This window comes from Onychomys torridus, chromosome 2, assembly GCF_903995425.1.
Source record: "Onychomys torridus chromosome 2, mOncTor1.1, whole genome shotgun sequence".
Lineage (NCBI taxonomy): Eukaryota > Metazoa > Chordata > Mammalia > Rodentia > Cricetidae > Onychomys > Onychomys torridus.
In genome coordinates this window covers 105,086,912-105,109,707 of record NC_050444.1, presented here as the reverse complement: position 1 = coordinate 105,109,707, position 22,796 = coordinate 105,086,912, and the positions used below count along the sequence as shown (strand labels likewise).

Below are 22,796 nucleotides of genomic sequence, written 5' to 3'. Positions count from 1 at the left end.
CTGGGGGGTGGAGGTGAGGGGACAAGATTGGAAAAGAAGAAAAATGTATAGAGAAAGGCTGTTTAGGAAACAATGTTACTGTGCATTTTGAATGCTTTTGTTTTTTGTGGGTAGCTAGCTAGAAGGTGCTTGAAATGAAATTGACTAGTGTTTTCTTTGATCCCTAGATTCTTGAAGTGAAAAGTCCAATCAAACAAAGCAAATCAGATAAGCAAATAAAGAATGGTGAATGTGACAAGGTAGGTTTCCAGTCCATTCCTGGGAGTTACAGTCTGGCATGTCTTTGTGTCTTTGTGCTCCCCTCCATCATTCTTGCTGGCTCCCTCCCATCTTCACCAGAAGTAGCCAAGACTCCAGATATTTCATCCCGGTATTTTTTAGCTCCTTTCCCCCTGTCTTGCTTTTATCTTCAGTATTAAGCATGGCCTTTTGTTACCACTTGTCATGATTCCCACCTTACCAAGGAACTTCAGGCATACCACATTGGGATATATGAAGATTGTAGCCGAGGCAGAACAAATCCCACACATAAGTAAACAAGGTGACTGAGCCCTGTGCAGTAAGCTTTCTCTGTGTGTATGATGTATATAAACTCCGACTTTAAGACTTCAAGAGATGTTACTTACCTGTTATGGGTGGGGTTTAACTTGTCAGTAATCTCCCCCTTTGCCTTCACTGAAGTTGGCCCTAAGGCACCCACGCAGTCAGCTAACAAGGACTCGTGAGTCTGAACATATGAAGGAGAGGTTCAGCTGCCCTTGCAGGAGAGTTGTTCAAACATAGAACTAATTTGCATAGTGATTGCTGCATTTCATAGAATATTCTGTTCTTTAGTCATTTACTGGGATCATTTATATAACGTTTGGAATACCTGAGAACTTTTTAACCTAACATAATATGTTTTGATACTTCCATGTTCAAGCTTAGGTGTTTTGTCCTTGTCTAAAAATTTTTGAGATTGAGGAATTAAAAATATAAACAGCCTCTGCTATCACTAGTTTAAACTGACAGTACAGCATTGGATTTCCAGGATTCCTTGCAGAGTCCTTGTTGTGGGAAACTGAGTCTACTCACTTGAATGTTGAAAGCAAATACCCCTCCCACATTTTGAGGCAGGTTTGATAAAGGTCAAAATCAAGGCAAGGAACTTCACCTGCAGAAGCCTGTGAGCACAGAGTCCCATGTAACTAGTTTAGCATGGTGGGATGAAGACCCTAAGCTCTGCACAGATGTTCTGTTTTTTAGGACTTATTTTAAAATGTGTGTGTGTGTGTGTTCGAGTGCCTGAGTACATGTGCCTATGGAGGTCAGATGTTGGATCTTCTCCTGGAGCTGGAGTTACAGGCAACTGTGAACTTCCTGACATGGGTGCTGGGAACTGAACTTGGGTCCTCTGCAAGAGCAGTACATGATCTTAACTGCCAAACCATGCCTGCTTGTATGTTCTTACTCACCAACTGCCTTTTAAAGTTTTGTTCTTTGGGGACCACCCTTCTCTTTCAGGCATACCTAGATGAGTTGGTAGAACTCCACAGAAGGTTAATGACACTGAGGGAAAGACACATTCTGCAGCAGGTGAGAAACGCTTTCTAGCACAACCTTTTCCCCAACCTTGAGGCCTTGTTTATCCTGGGGTAGTGTGGTAGCCCATGGAAGCCTCCGCAGCTTCGTACCAACAGAAGTGGAGTTGTGCCTGCGGCGATATTTGGGTGAGGACTTCACTATTTGAAGGTGCCCTTTGGAGCACTCATGGAAGTAAAACCAGACACAAGTACTCCTTCCTTCCAGCTCATAGCATATGTGGGCTAAGAGCGGGGTCAGTCAGGAGAATGCAGAACCTGGGGCCAGGCTTCTGGATTCATGGGAAAACAGTGATAAGAGTTTAAGTCAAGTGCTGTAAACATTTGTCATTCAATTTGGCGACCTTTTGCCAGTTCGATTCTATGGAAAAATAAATAATTTTTTTCATTTCCCTTATCTTGTACAACATACATTGTATTATCATGAACTCAACTCTGGAATGCTCCTAGCGTGAGGAAACTTCTATTAACACAATGTGATGTTTTGAGAAGATAAGAGGGGTGGTTTTTAGTTCTTGTACAAGTACAGTCCATGTCTTTATTCCATTAACAGTGGCTATTGATGAGGTAATTTTTCTCTAACACTTGGGAGGCTATGTGTTCCAGATTCCACAGTAGATTTGTGCATTGCTTCACCTAAAAACAATTTTTTTCACTACTTTAAAATGACTTGAAATTAGTACTTCATCTACCTTAGTAATATATGAACTATTTTTTTTAAATATTGATGGTTGATGGTTGCATTTGTATTCTGTGTACATCTCTGCTTTAGTCTATAAATACTCTCAAATTTGCCAACTTCTCTTGGTCTAATAAACTTTTAGCCCTTCTAGCATTTGAAATAATAGACTTTGTCTGTAGACCCGTGATTCTCCATTTTCGATAAGTTCTAGGCTTTTCATTTCCTTTTAAATGAGCATAGGTGGAGGGGCTGGGTCTGAGTCTTTAACTAAGGCCTGGTTAGCACTTTGCTAGTAGTTTTCTTATCCTTCTCACACATCACCAGAGCACTCAACTCCCTCAGGTAGTGCCCTGTTTGCATAGTCTCTATGTATCTCTTCCATTACTCACATCATTTCTGGGTTACTTCTTAGACCTAATACAATGCAGATGCCATGCAGATCATTGTTATCCTATATTGTATGGGGAATAACGACAAGTTAAGTAAAGACACATCGTCCGTCCACCCCACTCCCACCCCTAAGAATTTTCAGTCCATAGTGTGTTGTATCTGAGGACAAAGAACCTAGGGATACAGAGAACCAACTATACTTTCTTCAGCTTCCTTTTATAGAACAGAAAGTTGCTCATTGACTAAATGCTGATGTAAATCCGGTAGCTGGTCTGCCTATCTGCTCCCAGGCAGTAACTCTAAATTACTAAAGAAAAGTTGTCAGAAAAAAACAACTGAGGCCCAAACTGGGCCCCAGTTGCAAGCTTGGGTGAGTAGGCTGTTTAGACAAGGTCTCACCTGGGAATATCATTGGCATCCTCTATCTAATGTTCTTTATTTTGACCTTTGAAAGAACTATGAGTGTAGGTGGCTTACTTGAGAATTGCATACAAGTGGACTACTTTAGTATTCTAGAGGGAAAGAGTAATATCTATGAATTTTTAACCTGACATAAAGGCACTCCAGGGCACACAGCATTTCACCCTAATTGCATTCCCAAGCCAGATGAAAGCTCTATCTTTGGCCATTTGCCTTGTAATGCAACTGAGGCTTGTGATTCTGATACTGTGATATATGTCCTGTCATGCTTTACTGCTTAATTAATTCATATTGTAAGACATAGCACAGTGGAGGGCTGATGTTATTCTCTACCTCGAGGGCTGCTCATCTGGTGAAATGCCTGCCACAAAGTCTGTGTAACCACTACTGTGCAGAACTGAACATCTGAACCAAAACTTCTGCTGAGGCCAGAGTAGCATCCTTGGTTTCTTCCTTTAATGTGTCCTTATTCCAAAAATGTATTCTGACAATATTTTTGTCCCACAGAAGCTGGCTAGTAGCATTACTTTACTCTAGGGGCATGTTGTCCTGGCTCTCAATATCTGATTTCGTGAAAAGAAAGCATTGGATCAGGAAAGACTATATTCCTATGGCCTCTTTCCATTGTTCAGTAGGCACAAAGCAAGAGAGTGAGCATCTAGCCTTGGTTAATAATTTGTTTCCTTGTTAAACTATACATTCCATATTTATTTTCAAAATGAGGTTGGACATCTCTGGCCTTATCATCAATTCAGCCTGGGTTTGCATTTTATTATTGAAGGAGAAAAAGTGAACACACATGCACACGCACGCGCACGCGCACGCGCGCTCGGGAGGCAGAGCCAGGCAGATCTCTATGAGTTCAAGGCCAGCCTGGGCTACAGAGTGAGTTCCAGGAAAGATGCAAAGCTACACAGAGAAACCCTGTTTCAAAAAATACCCCGCCCCCCAAAAAAAGATTTGATGAGGGAACCACCAAAATAGCAGGTAGATCTTACCTGTTAACACAAAACAACTGACAGCTGTATGGTGACCCCACCCCTCCTCCCACCCCTCCCCAGTGAAGTGGTTTGCACCCTCTTCCTTTCCCACACTCCCACACTCCCAGCATGTACCCTGTCCTCCTGTGCTTTTCTCATCTGAAGCCTCTCTGTCTGTGTGGGCATTGGGACCACTTGTGAAGCAGCATAGTGATACCACAGTGAACCACACTGCGTCAGCAGACCGGGCATTCCCTTAGGAATGCCGAGTGTAGTCCTTCAGGGGTTAGGGAGGTGTTTCCAGGATTTGTGGCCTATTTGGTTGAAATAACACATGCTAATGTTGTATTTCTGATGCTCTGGCATCAGGAGCCCTGGAAAGGGGTGTGTATCTTTCAGAGCCTTTCCTTAATTGAGGACATTAGTACATGCTCTACTAACTCAAACTGTTAATGCTGTTTTCGTTGGTGAACAAGACCAAACTCTCCCAAGTGCATTTGCCTTGGCTACTGCCTTGGGTCTATGTTTGCATCTGCCGTGATGTATTTTCACAGCCCCCATGAAAATGCAGGCATCTTTGGTTAGCTCCATCAGCTCCTGTGTGTGCTATCACAAGGGTCAGGTCTGGTGGCAGCAGAGATGGGAGGCTGGCTTGTGAGTACTGGAAACCCTTACTATATTGAGTGTGTTTCCTAGTGGCCAGAAGTTTTGGTGATTTAAAATTAAGTGACTTTCTTCTACAGACAGTTTTTGTCATCCACTTTTCAATTTATTGGTAAGTAATGTGTAAGTAACTATATCGAGTCATAAACAGCTATTTTCCTGAAAGAGTGCATTCCCTGTAATTCAAAACAATAGGAACACAAAATCAAATGCTGGGCTCTACTTCTGTCTCTGCATTGTGGTTCTTAGTCATTCTGACAACTTGGCTTTATCCGTTTTCCCACCTTCTGCCTGAAACTCTTAGTTATTAAAAACAAATTCACTTAGGCCTTTCTGGGTTTTCCTTCCTGCATTTTTTTCCAGTGTAACATTTTATTGATTATTTGGGAATTTCACATCATGCACCCCGACACTCTTCTCAGTCCTCCCAGGTCCACCTCCCTACCCTTGTGACCACCAACCTTAAAAAAAAAAAAAAAAAAAAAAAAAGAAAGAAAGAAAGAAAGAAAGAAAATAAAGTCCAATTTGTGTTGCCCATATACTTAGTAGAGCATGGCCAAACTCCCACTGGCTAGTCCTTCTCCATCAGCACCCCACCAGAAGCCATTAATTATGGAGAGCGTTACACTTCAACATCCTCATCACAATTTTTAAGTTCTCTTCAATGGGTTCTTGTCTAGACTGTGACTTTTGGAGGGTGGGGTTGGGAGTTGGGGTAGGGGTTGTCACAGAAGCCTTGAAGTCACTCTTTCTTGCTTAGTTTGTTTTAGCGGAGTGAAACGGCTGGCAGTCATTGAGGGCTGTAGGGAGATGTACCAAGCCCAATAGTCTTGTGCTGTTTACTTCTCCCTACAGGTAATTAAAGACACATTTCTGTTTATATGGTAATCTTAACTATAGTGCCTTGATCCCTGTAGCAAGTGCTCATTGTATCTTACTTGGTTCCTCTGACAGCCTGGCATGTGGAGCAGAATGTGTGATTCATCCCCATCTTCCGGATGAGAACACTGTGATGTTCACATGACGTTCACGTAGTGTGCAGTCAGATCATAATGCCAGAGTCAGGACTCACTTCTTAGAGCTTTGGCATTTTCCCACCGTCAGTTTGGGTGTGGGAACTCCAGGCTGCTTGGCATTTGCCTCCCTTGTATAATGCTCTAATCACAGTAGCTCCGAGGGAGCTATTTGTTCCTGTTTTGGTCTGATAGTTATTATTTTGAGACAGAATCTTGCCATGTAACCCTGCTAAGCCTTGACCTTGTAGTCCTCCTGCCTCAGCCTCCTGTGAGTTAGACTGACAGGTGTGCTCCATAATACCCAATTTCTTATAACAGTGGTTCTCAACCTTCCTAACGCTGCAACCTTTAATACAGTTCCTCATGGTGTGGTGACCTCCAGCCATGAAATTATTTTTGTTGTTGCTTCATAGCTATCACTTTGCTATGGTTATGAATTGTAATGGAAATATTTTTGGAGATGGAGGTTTGCCAAAGGGGTCATGACCCACACGTTGAGAACCACTGTCTCTACTAAAATCTACAAGTTTTTACTGGATTCATAGTTTACCTATATAATGTAAGAAAAAAGATAACTTGCTCAGGAAAGAATGCTTTAATTCAACCAGGTCATCCTTGGGTATATTAAGTATCTGACTTCCATGAAAGTTTTGTATGTATAGAAATAGCTATGCTGTGAGCCTCCATATGTGTGCATATGTGTCGTAACTTTTCCAGAGTTCTAAATTCTTAGCTAATAAAACAAATGTGTGTCCATTTAAGGTCTTTTGTATCAATTGGTGACTTTGTATGTTTGGTTCATTTTTTGTTTGTACATATATAGAAGTAATTGTTTTGGGGTTTTTTGTTGTTTTGTTTTGTTTGTTTTTGGTTTTTTTTGCTTTGTTTTGTTTTGTTGCTTCGGACAGAATCTCAGTCCCATAGCCCAGGATGGCCATGAATATAGAATACGTATTCCTTGGCCTCCTTGAGTGCTGAAATTACAGCATTAGCCACTATGTCAATATGGTAGTAAGCTCTTGTGTAGTTCTGTATAAATGATGTACTTTAACAATAAATGGGCACATCCCTTCTTATAATCTTCTGATACATGATAAAGAAGCCTGAGTCTAGCAGCACAAGTGAGTAAGCTCTACCCTACTTCACCCTAAACACATAGCAGTAGTCCTGGAGCCAAGTAATCTAGGCTCTGTTAGAGTTTAGAAGACGACACTAAGAATATAGACTCGGTTTTTGGTCTACCTCTTTCATACATTCATCTTTTGAGAGAAAGATAGCAGTTATACTCCCAAACATGCGTCTTCATTACAAGTAAGAAAAACAGAAGAAAAAAGGCACACTCTCATTGCCCATGACCTCAAGAATTTTCCTAAAAGCCCAGTGACTTCTAACAAGTGCTGCAAATGGGTCTAAGAAGACAGGCATTTCTGCTGGGTGTGCCATTGTAAGAAAATCAGTAACTTTTAGAAAGGTAAATGCATGTTAGGTCATCGGTTTGCAGTGTCTGTCATGGTTCCCCAACCAGAGTGACTTGTTTTGTTATTAAAGCCAGTGTTTTAGCTCCCAAAAATAGTTCCAGGGGTCAGCAGAAGCCTTTAAAGCTCCATCTGGAATTGGACAATTAATTGGATTGAGGTGCACGCATTCATGTTTGTGTGTGTGTGACCAGGAGCACATTTTATGACCCACAGGGATTCACTCACAAATGCTTTCAGGAAACTAGCTTTTAAAAAAAGAAGGTTTTAGCCTGGCAGTGGTGGTACATGCCTTTAACCCCAGCACTTGGGAGGCAGAGGCAGGTGGTTCTCTGTGAGTTCAGGGTCAGCCTGGTCTACAAAGTGAGTTCCTGGACAGCCAGAGTGGTGACGCAGAAAAACCCTGTCTCCAACAAAACAAAACAAAAAGAAGGTTTCTAAGTTTTGGTTCTGCAGTTTTCCAACTTAATGTTACATAATTTAAAACTTCACTGAATAAGTCATAGGCTATGTAATCATAACCAGTTTTATAAGATAATTGAACTAAAGAGATTCAAATAAGTAGGGAAGTTGCCAAGTGGAGCCTCAGCATGAATATCTGTCCTCTTGCCCCATCTGCCCTCTCATGAAGCTTACCAGAATGAGTCTCCATCCCTTTTCTATATAGTGTACTTACTTAACAAGCACGCCACCTATGCACTCCAGTTTTGAAACAAGGTTTCTCTGTGTAGTCCTGGCTGTCTTGGAACTCACTTTGTAGACCAAATTGGCCTCAAACTCAGAGATCCACCTTCCTCTACCTCCTGCCTGAGTGCTGGGGTTAAAAGCATGTGCCACCAATGCCCAGCAGCAGCATCTATTTCTATGAACATTATTGCCAATAAAAGAATACTGTATGTGGTAAAGGAATCCCTCAGAGCCATGGCACGGTTAACAGTGCTGACCTATGGAGTGTTCCTCAGCAGTCCCTTTGGCCCCACAGCCAGTGAACATGTTACCATTGTGGGTTGGAGCCAATACAATAAGAAATGAAGTGTGACTACTTCACTTGTAGGGCAAAGGCATTGATTCCTCTTCTAGGGAAAGTTTATTATTCTCAATTATTCAAGAGCATCCGTTGAACACAACAGAAAGCAATACATGTATGTTCTTCTGTAACATATACAGTACAGTGAATTTTCACAAAGTAAATGCAGTGTGCAAAGCTACTTCCAAATTCAACACCAGAACAATTCAAACCTCCCTGGAATGCCTCCTGTGATCCTCCCAAAGGCTCTCTGGAGTCCCTCCTGTGATCCATAGTGGGTAGGGGTCACATAGGTGGTTTCTGGTTTTGCTCTGTGTAGTCCAAGTATTTCATAATTCTATATTCAGAACATTTTTTTGAAGATTTAATTTTATGTGTCTTGGTGTTTTGCCTACATTTATGTATTTGCAATCATGTGCATTTCTCCCACAGAGATCAGGAGAGGGTATCAGAACACCTGAAACTGAAGTTATAGGTGTTTGTGAGCCACCACTGTGGGTGCTGGGAGCCAGTGCTCTTAATCTCTGAGCTATCTTTCCAGCTCCTGGAACATTTTTTTTTTTTTTATTCATGTGTTTTTGTTTTTTTTTTTTTGGAAGAATTTTTATTTCTAGCTGGTAGTTCTTACATCTACTAAGTATAGTCATAGTCTTTTGAGTCAGGGACTAATTGTTTAAAAAATAAATAAAAAGGTCCTGAACTGTCATCTTTCCCTCACCAGCTTAGTAAAATGTTCTGTTGGTGATTTGAATTGCTCTTTTGAATATGCAAAGTACAAAGAGGCAATCTGTCCCTTTGCGGATTTTATTGTCAAGGCTTACTATATCCTGGACTTACTGAGTTGACTAACAGACATTTTGATGGTAGTGTTGCCATCAGACCTGGTTGTGACCCTTGTTGTGGTTAATGGGAATGATTCACTTGGTTCTGTGTTTGAGTGTTTGAGTCCTCTGTCTCCTTCTCATTGCCTTTGATCCCTGTTGCTTACACCCATACTTTTTCTTCTTTACTTCTCCAGATCGTGAACCTTATAGAAGAAACTGGACACTTTCATATTACAAACACAACGTTTGATTTTGATCTTTGCTCACTGGACAAAACTACAGTCCGTAAATTACAGAGTTACCTGGAAACATCTGGAACATCCTGAGGATACAACAACTGGATGTATCAAAAACTATTTTTTTTTTGGTTGTGATTTTTTTTTGTTGTTGTTGTTTATATGAAAACACTCAGAATGATACAACCAAAAGGGAAAAAAAAATAAAAGTCAAACAACCTTCAGCTTTATTTTTCTTTAAAGCCAGTCATCATCTCTTGATAAAGGAGAGGTTATGCGAACCAGCCTCAGAGGACGCACCTCTCCAAGGAAATCCCAGGAAGAGTTAGCCTGGCTAGCCTTGAAAACACGCAGACGCAACACAAGAAAACTTAAAGAATGTGTATGGTACCGTGGATCTTTCTGTGGTGGTTCATTCCACAGGACGAATGCATATTCAACACACTGCCTTATTACATGACTGATCTATTTATTACCACATACAGATAGGATTGTGAGGGGATGACACCACCAGATGTTCTAAGTACTTGGTCCCGTGGATGCTCTTTCCATGCAGCAGCGCCCTTGCCGTCCCGCGCCCAGTGACCTTACTCGTATACCGTGCCACTCTCCACCAACTTTCTCCAAGTCCTTTAACTTGTTGCAGTCTATGTTTTTCACCTTTGTTTTTTCCAGTTCCAGGACACAGTTGTCAACTGGGGGGGGACCAAATAGCCACCTTGATTTTCTTCCTTATGGTCTTTTTCCTAAAAGTTGAGGCCTAGTCTTTGGCTGTATCCATGTAATGATCTTGGACATGGTAGATGTACCAAATAGGATCATTTGAATTGCTGTCTAGCCTTAGTCAATAAACCTGTAGGACTTTTAACAAAAGTGTACCTGTAATGTCCACGGTCCAGCACTGTTGAGCTGTCACTAACCTCATGAGTCACTTTTACTGTTGCAATGTTAGGTGAATATGGAAGTAAAGGCATTCCACAGAGCCATCGCCATAAAGGAATTCGGGTCCTGCTTTCTAAAACAGCAGTGTAGACATTCTTCATTTGGACCTATTTATTAGTGAGCATTTCAGCTGTCTTCAGCTGCCAGGGTGGTACTCATTTCTCCTTAAAACAAGACAAAAACAGGAATCAGAGTTTTGGGGTTTTTTTGTTGTTTGTTTATATGTTTTGTTATGTTTTTGGTTTGTTCTCATATGATTCTCTTAGGCTCTTTTATGTTTGAAAAATTAAAACCTTTCTTTGGGGGAAATTCCCGGTTACTCTGCCATTACAGACAATGTATTAACTTGTAGATTTGCTATCTGTTAGTCTCTTGCTGATGTTTCCCGAAGGACTTCCTGTATAAGTGAAGGTAAAGGTGGTCGGGATGGGGGAGAGTCTTGTCCTTGTGGTTCCTTTGTTTTGAAATTAGAAGTCTGTCCTGTGGCATGCAGAAAAAGGCAAATTATTTTCAAAAGAAAAAGAAAACAAAAAGTACTTTTGGTGTCATTATTCTACACTCCCTGTAGTGGAGGAATCCCAAGTTATAGCAGCCAACCTTCCACGTCGTTACCAGAACTCAGCTGAAAAGAGCAGAGATGAAGAACTACTTCCGGATCCAAAGTTCGCCCCTGGGTCAGCCTTAAGAAAGTCTCTATGTGTGCTAACAGCCTAGTGCCCCCACATTTGTTCCCACGACAGATGCTGTCCTTTCATTCAGAGATTCACTAGTGTCTGCACAGAAAATGGTCTTCCCAGACCCGTTCTTTCAGGCGGTAATGTAAATGCAGATTAATAATGGAGCAATTTCTGCATTTTAAAAAGGAAATTTTTTTACACTGTTTCTTTCTATCCAAAGAAACTATTTTTTTCTTTTTTTAAAGAAATGATAAAACAGCCATGGTCTTTGTAAATTGCTTTCTTGCAGTGTCCTCCTAGAGGACAAATGTATAAAATTTCAAGAATGTTATGATTCCTCATGGTGATTGGCATGAGTCGGACTTGAAGCGTTTGGTGTGTAGTCCACTTTTTGGTGTACAGTTGCATAGATATGTACCGCGTCATTTTGGACAGTAGGTGGTTGATGAACTATGTGGTTTTAGTTGTGTTTTATTTCCGACTTCACAGGTGACAAGAAAAACAATGTTTTCAACATACATAAATCTTTTCCAGTTTCTAACTGCAAATCCACACATTCTCATTAAACTAGAAAAGTAAGTGGTTTAACTAATGTATCTGTATAATTTAACTAGAAACATACATCTGCAGTTTGGGCCATTTTTATTTTTATAACCAAATTATGTGGTGAAATATGATTTGGCTTTTGTTGTTGTTGTTGTTGTTCCTAAAGTTATGGAGGAACTAAGTTTAAAAAAAAAAAAAAAAATTAGCCCACCACCTGATGCCCAAAGAAATAAACTTTAAAGGGGTGGGAGTGAGAAGAAAGGCAGCTATTGTACTGGTGACATTAGAGCTAGAACACTAGCTAATGCAGATGTCTTCAGAATATCATGAAATGTGAGTTTGTACATGGCTAACAAAATTCAGAACAACTTCTTCCCACCTGTCATCTAGACAGCAAAATGAATTTCCTGTAAAATTCTGGCAGACTAAGAGTCATGCTGTAGAATTAGTCATCTTTGGAACGGTCCTCCTGCTCTTGGCATATGATTTTAAAACACAGAAGTAATCAGTCACATTCATCTTATCTCAAAGAGGTGCCACGCATCTCCAGAAGCAGACCACTCCCTTCTGCCACATCTGTGTACACTCACTTTGGAACCCTGTTAAGAATATTTTGACACATGTGTACCCTAACAGTGGCTTTGGTCTTTTAAGCACAAAGGGGAAATGGCAGGGTTTAATTTCATATATATATATGTTTCAAATAAAGTTAATTGGGTGAATGTGAATGTGGTTTGAACTAACAAGAGTATGATAAACTATCATTAATTTTTTTCTCCTGTGATTTGAGGAGGAAAAACCTGTATGTACAGATCACACACAGACATGCACTTATAAGTTAGTTTTTGATTTTTGATTTGCAACAGGTATGTGTGTGTGTATGGGGGGGTTTCTCCTATCTTATTATTACCAATCATGTTAGCAGCAAAAGTGTATACAGTTACTTCATATCATCACTATAGTCTGCCCCCTCTCTTAGGTCTAACACAGATAGATATCTGTGTCAAAATTAGGGAAAGCATAAAAGTTATGAATCAGGAGATGACTTTAGATACTTTAAAAAAAAATAATTGGTAAGCAAACCTCCAATCTGAATAATTACCTGATTTGTGGAAATAGCCAATAAATTTGGGGTTTTTTATTTTTCTTTTATTAAAACCAATTGTTGCTGATACTTTTTGCAGGTAAACCAACCTAAACTTAAAAACAACACTTATTAGGTCTGCATAACACCCCATTTGCCATTTCAAGCCCTACAGATGTAGTTACACACTTACTTCTTTCAGAGCGATTTGACTCTTCAATGCTTTCCCTCTACCTGTGTAATGAGTTGGTTGTTCAGTGTTGAATTGGTAAATGTCTGTGCTTGGTGGCTTGTGTTCATTTTTTCTCATGTGGAAGTGGTCAGCTCTAGAGTAATTTGCGGAATGCTTATTACTTTCCACCTTTAGCGTTTTGTGTACTAATGCTATGTATTCCTATATTTATATATATATATATATATACACACATATATTATCAGAATTATCTTGCTTTGGACTGTTGCTCTCAAACTATGACTACAGCTGCAAAGAATGTGGCGGAATCAATTCCCACTGTGTAGGTTAGTCTTGGGCTGGAAGTCTACATCTTTCAACCTCCTCTGTTTCATATGATGCTTTTTATTATGTAGGCACCACCATCCTGAATATTCCTTGTAAAGATGCAGTCAATTTCAAAGGAAGACAAAGCCACTGCTGTCTGTAAACTGTAAATATGTATTTTGGCACTTGTACTCCAGTATTCTGAAAACAGTTATGATGGAAATGCTGACAGATCTTTGATGGTGGCCAGCGCTACTCTTCAGTGCAAAAATAAATTAAGTGAAAATGTATTCCGAGATTAGCAGTGCAAGGCCAACATGTTTTACAAATCTGTCAGTATCTTTCTAATGGAGTGTGTATGTGTAGTTATGTTGAAAGATTACACTGTGTATGTGTGTACATGCTTTTATGTGAACTACAAGGCACACAAAAGATGTATTTCCCATCTCTAAACCCCATGTTGAAATGTTAAGTGCAGATGGACAGAAATAGGTGTTTTACTTAAATTCATACCTAATCTATTGTGACTCCTTTTTAAAAAAAATTTTTTATAATGTACAGTCTTACAGATTCATTTGCTCAGTACAGCGTCACATAAGGGTGAATAAGACCTTAGCCTTTCCTCATCAAAAAGATGTGTTTCTAAAGAAAAATGGAGAGATTGGAGACTCCCGGAGGATGGACCATGTACCCCAAACCACCTGAGTACTGAGGCCATCCTCATTCATCTCTGGGTACCCAGTTCCTAGCACTGTTTCCTGTGTCCTGAAACCAGTACATAGTTTAAGCACTCTGAAGACTCATCAAGAAATGGCAGGCACAGTCTTATGATTAAACTGAATTATTTATACCATAGGGTTTTTTTTTTTTTTTCCTTTTCCACTATCCCATTGGAAGGTCCTTTTTTTTGTCAACTAAACTATGCTATAGCTAGACCAAGTCAGTTCACAAGTTTTAGCATTTACTTAGCTAGAGTAGTATAGAAAATGCTAGTCTGGCTAGGCAGGAGGGACAAAAAACCTATAATGCACTGTTTGACAACTAACCAGGGAAGTGGATGTGATATCTCCTTAGAAGCAAGGAGATTCATATTAAATTTTGAAGCGGCCTCTTCTTCATTCAGGCTGACAAGCCATTTTGAGGATTATTATGGACTGCCTTGGCTTTCGTCAACTGGAAACAATTATAGGTGTGGAAGCCTCGGTCCCAGACATGCTGACATGAAAAGAAAACTCTGTTGACTGCTCCTGAATTGCACTGACGTCTGTCCTTCCAGCACAGACAGGCATTTGGCTATTTGAAGTAATACATTTGCATTTTCTCCAGTGTGAAGAAAGAGCACCAGGGAGCTGCTGGAAATGGCTCTGGTACTGTCCCAAAGTCGTCCTGAGTGAGTGTGCCTGTTGGCCTCAGAGCAGTACTCATTTGGGTAGGCAAGGATACCCAGAGGGGACTGGAAGACCAAGGCCCAATGCCCAGACCCCTGCGGTTGGTAATTCAGAGACACACTATCCAAAACTAATGACCTTTGTTTTCCTTACTAAGAGCAGAGCAGTTAAAGGTAGTTTATTGGTTTTCTTGGCAGGGTACCACCCAACAAGAAAATGCTGAGCACACTTAGTGCTCTTGCTTCTCTGCCACATAACAGCATCCACGCCTTCCTGTGTATGCAGTTCCCTCCTTGACAGGCATTTCCAGTCTTTCCCAAAGGTGCTAAAAGTGCCCTTGCCTCTTAGTTTAGTTCTCTTGCTCTTAATTTCTTTTTCATTAAAGAAGGGTAACCAAAGCTAGCCAGAGAAATACTGGCAAAAACCAAAATCACTCCCATGATTCTAAGTGAGCCCTGTGGCTGTTCTACACCACACCCTGAATGGAAGGGCTTTTTGACTCCACTTGTATAGTAGTGGGGTGATTATTGGGGCCGTAGGCAGGCTGCACAGCGTAGGTGTCTAGGACCAGTGAGAGCCATGGAGCACAGGCAAAGCCACTTGCTCATTTTCCCTGGTAACCATGGCCTCTACACAGCATGCAGCCCCCACCACAAAGTTCTGTACATTTCAAAGCGTAGGAAAGGATAAATCCAGGCCATTAAAGGGAAATAATCAAAGCTATTGAAAAGATAAAACAAATGGAACACACCAACAGGGCTGTCTCTGCGAGTAATAAGGTTGAAATGCTGATACTGCTTTCCAAGCAGGGCCGCACTCCTGACACATGGGGTTTGGGGGGATCTGCGTCTGGGTGGGTGGTCTGGGGAGAAGTGCTAACCAGGGCAAGATGGCTTAGTGTATGAGCAGTGGAGAGAAGCTTTGAGACCGGCGCAGCCCATGGCATCTGCAGTCCCTGGAATCTAAAGACGCTTTCCTTCTGCTTTGTTCGAGGAGAGAAAGTTTGAACGTGGTGTATTCATTAGAGCGAAGCTCTGTAGTCTAACAAAGGTGGGAGTATGTGTGTGGGGGGGAGAGTATGCTGAAGCACCTCCCTGCCCTGTCACAGCCCTAGGAGTGGCATGTGTGGCATGGAACTCAACTTCTCTATTCTACTGTATCCCCTGGGTGCCAGGCATGTCTTGAAAGTGGTAACAGTTTTGAATAACCTTGATTTAGATAGGACAGTATAATATTATACTAAAGATACATATGTGGTCCCCAAAGAGCCAAAAGGAGTTACCCTCATGAAGATGCCAAGGGAAACCTCAGTCTAAGGCAGGAGGGTTCTTAAGGGGAATAACCCTCCTGGACTCTTGAAATATCCTGATTGGGTCACTTTCTGAATGTTCCTCAGAATTCCTAGTTATTTTGGTTTTTACTTTGACTTTTATATACTTGAGTGAAAAATCATTATTTTCCAAGTTTTTATTTGTTTACTGGAAGTCCCCCGAGGACCAGGACTATGCCCACTATTGGCTTTCCAGGGTCTGGAATAACTTTAAGACAGTCTGTGTACTGGTCTACATCACATAGAAGTGTCGAAACATTTTGTGAAGAAATTTTACATTTATTAAGTTTGGGAAGACTGCCCAATATTTAAACTTCTTGGAAACTCGTGGCTTGCTGGCCCACTAAATCTCTCCAACAATACATTCTCCAACAGAACTTGTTTGACCACAGTACAGCATTTCCAAAAGTACACAAAGCAACAGTAGACACATAGGTTATTGATAGATGTTTTGCTTTTAAGGGAAACTTCTTTGATCAAACTTATTTTTAACTATATTCTTAACTTATTTACAACTATATTTACAATTCAGTTTGGAATGGTTAGACAACAGTGGATACTTTCAGAAGTAGATATTTATGTTCAATTGACACTTAAACGTATTGTCCAATCTGGGACATTTTTAGAATAAAGTTTGTATTTACAATCATCCTAAGACAAGGCAAGTAAATGGAAGCTTTTTGACAAACCAGGATACCTGTGCCAAGGAATGCACTTTGAGACATGCTAAACTGAAATATACCCTTTGATTTCTTTCTGTCTCTTTGGCATGTGTATGAGAAAAGGTAGACCCTATAGGGAAGCAAATACTATTCTTCATCTGCTGCCAAATTCATGATTCATATCCCTGTAACAAATACTAAGTGGGGAGCATAACAAATTACTAAACTTTTACATGGCATGGGAGCCCTTACCAATACCCACAGATTCAGAGAAAACTGTATTTTTTTATGCTTACATTTGAAGAGCAGTTCGTTTTGTAGAAGGGAGATTGAACACAAAGTAGGTTATACCTAATAGCAATGAGAACTTAACAAGGCCTAATTCAGATCCCTTGTGGTCTCCAAGTGTTGACCAGGATCCCTCTGGAATGGTAGTCTATGATCCACTTTGAGGTGCGAGAGACAAAAGAATGTCTTTTATGGCCATGCTTCCAGAGAGAAGGGCAGGGGTGAGGTGAGAGTGATGCTTTGCTTCTGTTGTTTAGAACACCTGGTATGACAGTGCTGTATTTTCAGGTAAGGGGTTCTGAACCCCAACTGTCATCTATATGGTAATTTAAAGTGTCTCCCTCACAGTAAAGGTACCTTAGGGTCAGAAGTTGAGAGAATGGTTTCAGTACTGCCAAAAAAGCCTTAGCTCTTGGCCTGTTCAATGGCCATCTCTTATTTCTGCATCCCTGCCTGTGTTAACTACTTCAGTGCGTGGTTAGATAGGGAATGATCACCTCTTTCATTTTCAGGAGCACCCATTCTTTATTTGGGATCCTGGTTCCAGAGCCTATTGCTTGTTGAGGCTGTAGTGATCCTCCTACACGGGACACTTTGGCCTGAGATGCTTCATTGTCATTGCACCTGATGGTTTACTCTCCTGATGGTCAGTCTTGGCCACTGGCAGGGTGGTTGATCCAGCGTCACTGGACTTGTTGAGTTGGCATGTCCTAGAATTTTACTGTTCTCTACTCTGTTACCAGGCTATGCTATCTGATTTCATTTGACCTTTTAATGGTTCTCAGTTGCATAAGCATAATTCCCAGCTTATAACAAGCATTCAAAGAATGTTGAGCCAATGGGTAAGTGGCTTTAAATAACTCTCATCCTTGGCTTGCAAGAAGGTTGCTACCCTGATGGCATTCTCTCCTTTCTCTTTCCCAAACCATCTCCCATATTCTGTTGTTATACTAAACATGGGGCAGTGTGCAGACAAAAACCATGGGCACCAGAGTCAGAAAAGCCTGGTTTTGCATCCCGAGCTGTGTAACCAGAGATGTACTCTTCTGAGCTTTGGTTTGCTTACCTTTGAGATGGTATTAATGTGGTTTCGAAGATTAGGGGGTTTTGGTGTGTTAAGCTTACTGTGGCTGGTCCATAGCATTGTATTCAACAAATGGTATTTATTTTCTGTCATGGTAGTGGAGTTTGACAGGAGTCTTCTTTCCTCCTTTCTTTGTGTCGAACTGCCAAATTATATGTTACTTCCCTAGCACTGTTTGCCATTAAACCATAAGTAGAGTTAAACCTGATTGTTAGCCTGTTGTAATATGCCACAGTAACAGCCCCAGTCACTGCCTTTAAACACACACGCACGCACGCACGCACGCACGCACGCACACACACGCATGCACATCATTGTGGAGAAGTCACTGTGTAACAGACCCCCCCCCCCCAGTGGAAAGGAAAGGGATCTATAAACAGCAGTTTGCATGTCTCTCTAGCTTCACAGTTAAGTGACCTCTGACAGACTTGGACACATTTCTACTGCTTAAGCTTGTTTGCTAGAGGAAAAGATGATAAAGCTAAGGTCCTCAATGTCCCACTTTCCCTTAAATGGCATGGAATATATTGGTTTCTCTGTGTTAAAGTATTGTCAGGCTTCATTTCCCTAGGGTAGAATCCGTGTCCTCACCTCTTCCAGCCTCCCGATTCCTTTCCTCCATCCTCAGGACTCACAGGGTGACTTCCTCCAACATCTCCCTGGCTCTCAGCTACTCCCTTCTTCTTCCCACTAAAACCTGAATTAGCTTAGGGACCACTCAGATAAACAAGAAAAGTGTCCCCATGTCAGGATTAACTTCTGCCATCCATCAAATCTGAGGATTGTACATGGCCATTTGGGGAGTTGTTTTTGTGTTTTATAGTTGGGGAGATGTTTGGTTGAAATTCTCTTCAATTTGGAAGTTTGAAAGTAATGTCTGTTAAACTACTTAAGCAGAAGCTATTTGCTCTACACTTAAAATTAAAGCAATTTGCCATTATAATTGTTCAAGACATTACATTTCATGATTATAGCTATGGTGGTAATATTGCCAGCAACTAGAGAAAATCCATAAGGTCATTTAAGGTTTTAGCTTGCTGCTGTTACTCAGTTACTCAACAGACATTCACTGGGTCCTACCATATGCTAACCATGATCCTTTGGAGTTCGTGACAATATGGCTGCTGGAGCTGGGTATTTTCTCTCCAGTCTGTGGAGGGGAAAGTCTCTTGTCTCTGAAGAAGCAATGTCAACGTGAGGCTAGAACTCTGAGGCTACATGGAAATCCTAAAGTGGCAGGCCGACTGAATAGCTTTCTGGATCCCTACCACTTTCTTTACATACTGATGGGCAACTGCGTGATTTGCCCCGAGTTTTATGGACTTTTTAAATGATAGATCTGAACAGGTAGTTCAGCTGAAAAGCTGTGTTCAGGGAGCAGTCCTGCCCAGCAATGCAGGCCTATTGGGATAGTTGTTCTCTGTTGCTCTGATTTGAGAGAAGATTAAAGCTGGTGATTCCAGATTCATCTTATACCACCTTACTCTGTGCCATCAAGTGCTGAGCTGTGGCCTGGCTTCATGAGAATCACCGAGGGAACTTTTATCAGCTATACCTCTTCTGGAAGTTTGATTCAAGGGTTCTAAGAAAGGCATGGGGATATTGCTATTTTCAAGTGTTTCCCAGATTATTCTAATGTATAAACCAGATGATAGAATGAAAAAACAGTCTTGGTTCCTTTTGGCCAGAGTTTGTACTAGAAGCCTAGCACAGAGGACAGAAAGCCTATTGGTGCATTTCTTCAGGTGACTGGAAGGTGCTGCCGTGTATACAGCCTATGTTCTGGAGACAGTCTTCTTTCGCTTCTCTGGGCTATAGGTTGCTGTTTCTTTTTTCTTTCTTTGCCAATACAGACTCCTGAGCACCAACGCCAACTAGCTTCCTGACCCAGATGCTGGGGTCATGCCTAAAAGGCTGTAGATTTAACACATACCTGATTACTCTAATCATGAGATCATAGGAAACACTTACTTCAGTATTTGCTTCAGTTGGCAAAGAACATTAAGCTGTGCATCTAGGGCACAGATCCTTTCTCATCCCTGGTACTAGAAAGATTTGCCATCGTCTTCTGGGACCTGTGTGTTGGTGTGTATCTAGGAAGTGAAGTAGAGGTCCCTGATAGCAGATCATCTGACACTTATCAATTAGATGAAAAAGGAGGGTGAGGGAAGGAGAGGAAGAGGAAAGGTGTGCATGCTGCCTAGGGAAAAGGCAAATGCAAATCCATCTGGATAAAAATAAACCAGAAGTAGTATGCATGAAGCAGGCAGCATGCTGGCCTTGAAAGGTTTAGTCTGTCTTGATTCCACAAACCATCTCAAGTATAATTTTTTAGGTTTCTTTTATATCATCAAATCTGTAAGCCACTCAAGTGAAAGAAGAAACTGTTTATTCTTGTTTAGTTTTGCCTTCCAACAAATGCATCATTTTCTCATATACTTTAAGCAATAGCGAAATCCAACAAGCCATTTCCTTGGGGTTGTGTACCCTTCTTTGGTGGCATATAGTAGCTTTGTGGTTCACAGTCTGGATCTTCAGGTTCAAAGATTTGTATACTGGCTCTTTCAAAGCTTCCTTGAGTGGGGGGGGGGTCCCCAGTGCATTTACGTAGTGGAATTGTCAGTACATTCTGCCCCACACAACCAATTTATAAAACTGGAAGCCATTGTCCTATGAGGGAGTGCCAGAGCACTGACAACCAAAGAGAGCTCAGCTTAGGTTTGAGTGGCTTTCCTTCTGCAGACCAGAGGTTATGATGAATCTCAGCAAATCAGGGCTAGGGAAAACATTCATCTTAGTTTCCCAGGCATTAAAGTGTTTTCTTCTGGGTTGGTGGTGGCTTTGCAATGACCTCCCTCTCAAAAACCCACTCTATGGAAATGAACTTTGGATTAAACATGGAAAACAAATATTTTCTATTTCTTCAAAATTGAAAGTAGTCATCTAGTCATCTTTGTTTTACATCTAGTATCCTCCTATGAGTGAGTACATACCATGTTTGTCCTTCTGAGTCTGAAAACAGGACCCTAGGAAAGACCCAGGGATCACCCAATGACAGAGAAATGGATGAGATCTACATGAACAACCCAGACGACAGTGGGAGTAATGAAGGGCAAGATTTGAGGGAAAGAAAGCTTAGGGGAGCAGGAGATCCCAGCTGGATCAAGAACAGAAAGGGAGAATGAGGAATAACAGACCATGATAAATGAAGACCACATGAAAACAGGAATAGGCAGAGTGCTGGAGAGGTCCCCAGAAATCCACAATGATATATCCTCTGTAAACTGCTGGCAGTGGTTGAGGGAGGGCCTGATCTGACCTAGTCTGGTGATCAGATGACCAAACACCCTAGCAGTCATCTTGGAACTCTCATCCAATAACTGATGGAAGTGGATGCAGAGATCCTTGGGCAGGCCCCAGGTGGAGCTCCAGGTGTCCAACTGTTGAGAAGGAGGAGGGACTGTAAGAGTGTGAATTGTTGAATCCAAGATTGCAAAAAGCACAGGGACAAATGGCCAATCGAATGGAAGCACATGAATTATGAACCAATGGCTGTGGAGCCCCCAGCTGGATCAGGCCCTCTGGATAAATGAGACAATTGAATAGCTTGATCTGTTTGGGAGGTACCCACACTGTGGGACTGGGACCTTTCCTTAGTGCATGAGCTGGCTGTTTGGAACCTTGGGCTTACACAGGGACACATGCTCAGCCTGGAAGGAAGGGTCTGGACCTGCCTGTACTGAATCCACCAGGTTTAAATGAGTCCCCAGGGGTGTCTTGGTCCTGGAGGAGATGGGAATGGAGGGGAGGGGCTGGGGGGAAGGTAAGGTTGGGGACGGGAGGGGGGAGGACAGGGGAACCCATGGCTGATGTATAAAATTAAAACACATAAAAAATAATAAAAAATAAAAAATTAAATAAATTGAAAGTAGTCTTATCAATCAGATACCTATGATTGAGAGGCATTTAAAGGGGGTTGCTAGGTGTCCCCACTTGATGACCACATCTGTGAAAATACTTTTTTTTTCTGATTAAAGTAATAACGACTCACCATAGGAGGAAGTGAATGATTTCATCCCTTGAGAGATCCTGAAGTTGATTGAACTTTGGCCATGCTTGAAATTTCAGTTGGTAACAAATGGAAATGAAGGCAAATTTCTTGGAAAGCTTAAAAATTAGATATTCATTTTTAAAATACCTCCCTTTAAATTTTAATTGCCTTGATTACTAGACAGAACTGATACGATAGAGACCTAAGTAATCATGAGAAACCTTGAGAATACCATTGTCTTATCTCAATGGGAAAATCCTTAGCATAAACCCACATGCAATATACAGGCAAACTTGTAATTCTTGAAATTTTCTTGCTTATCTCAGACAAACAGGGTAAAATGTAGTGCTATATTATGAGAAATATACCTGCTGCTTGGAGGATTTACTTTTCATCCTTCTATGAGATCTTTAATTTGTATGCCACTAGCTTGCCTGAATATAGGCCTTTATTGTAAGCTACATTTGATTTCGATGGTGTGATGTAATTTATAGCTAAACTAATAAGTAGTCATCCTTCCAGAAGGTCAGTACTGTGGTTGTTCCTTCATCCATGTGGAAGATTGACTTGACATTGGTTTGGCTGTAAATTGGCTATGAAGATACGAAGTTGAACAAGCATGTTCCTGTGGCACTCAGAACTAAACAGTATGTGAGGTGAGATGTTCCAAAGGTTATAGGGCACAGAGACTTACGTAGCAAGTCATGAAAATGGCAGTAAAGAGGGTTTGTGTATAGTTCTCTATAGCACCAAGGAGGCAAGTACTCAAACCTGTCCTGTTCTGGGCAGACAGTACAATGTGGGAAGGGTAGAGCCTTTGAGATAACTATGGCATTATGACATGCCTCAAAACTCAGGTGCAAGAGGTTGAGGGAAAGCAGGAAATAACCTAGAGCAATAGGCAGAGGCCAGACAATGTCAGCCTTTATTGCCTTCTGGGAAACTCAGATAA

The 22,796-nt window shown here is 41.2% G+C and overlaps 1 protein-coding gene across 2 annotated transcripts in view; it reads left to right on the top strand.

Annotated features, from left to right (window-relative positions):
- The window catches only part of Mllt3 (MLLT3 super elongation complex subunit), a 268,589-nt gene extending 254,992 nt beyond the window's left edge, over nt 1-13,597 (top strand). Inside the window, exons 9-11 of one of the 2 annotated variants that reach the window (XM_036179447.1) lie at nt 168-239; nt 1,504-1,575; nt 9,252-13,597. In XM_036179447.1, coding sequence (XP_036035340.1) covers nt 168-239; nt 1,504-1,575; nt 9,252-9,383 — 276 coding nt within the window. In that variant the 3' untranslated portion in view covers nt 9,384-13,597. The remainder of the gene's footprint in view (nt 1-167; nt 240-1,503; nt 1,576-9,251) is intronic. The other variant, XM_036179448.1, reaches the window with a different exon arrangement.
- The last annotated feature ends 9,199 nt before the right edge of the window (nt 13,598-22,796 follow it).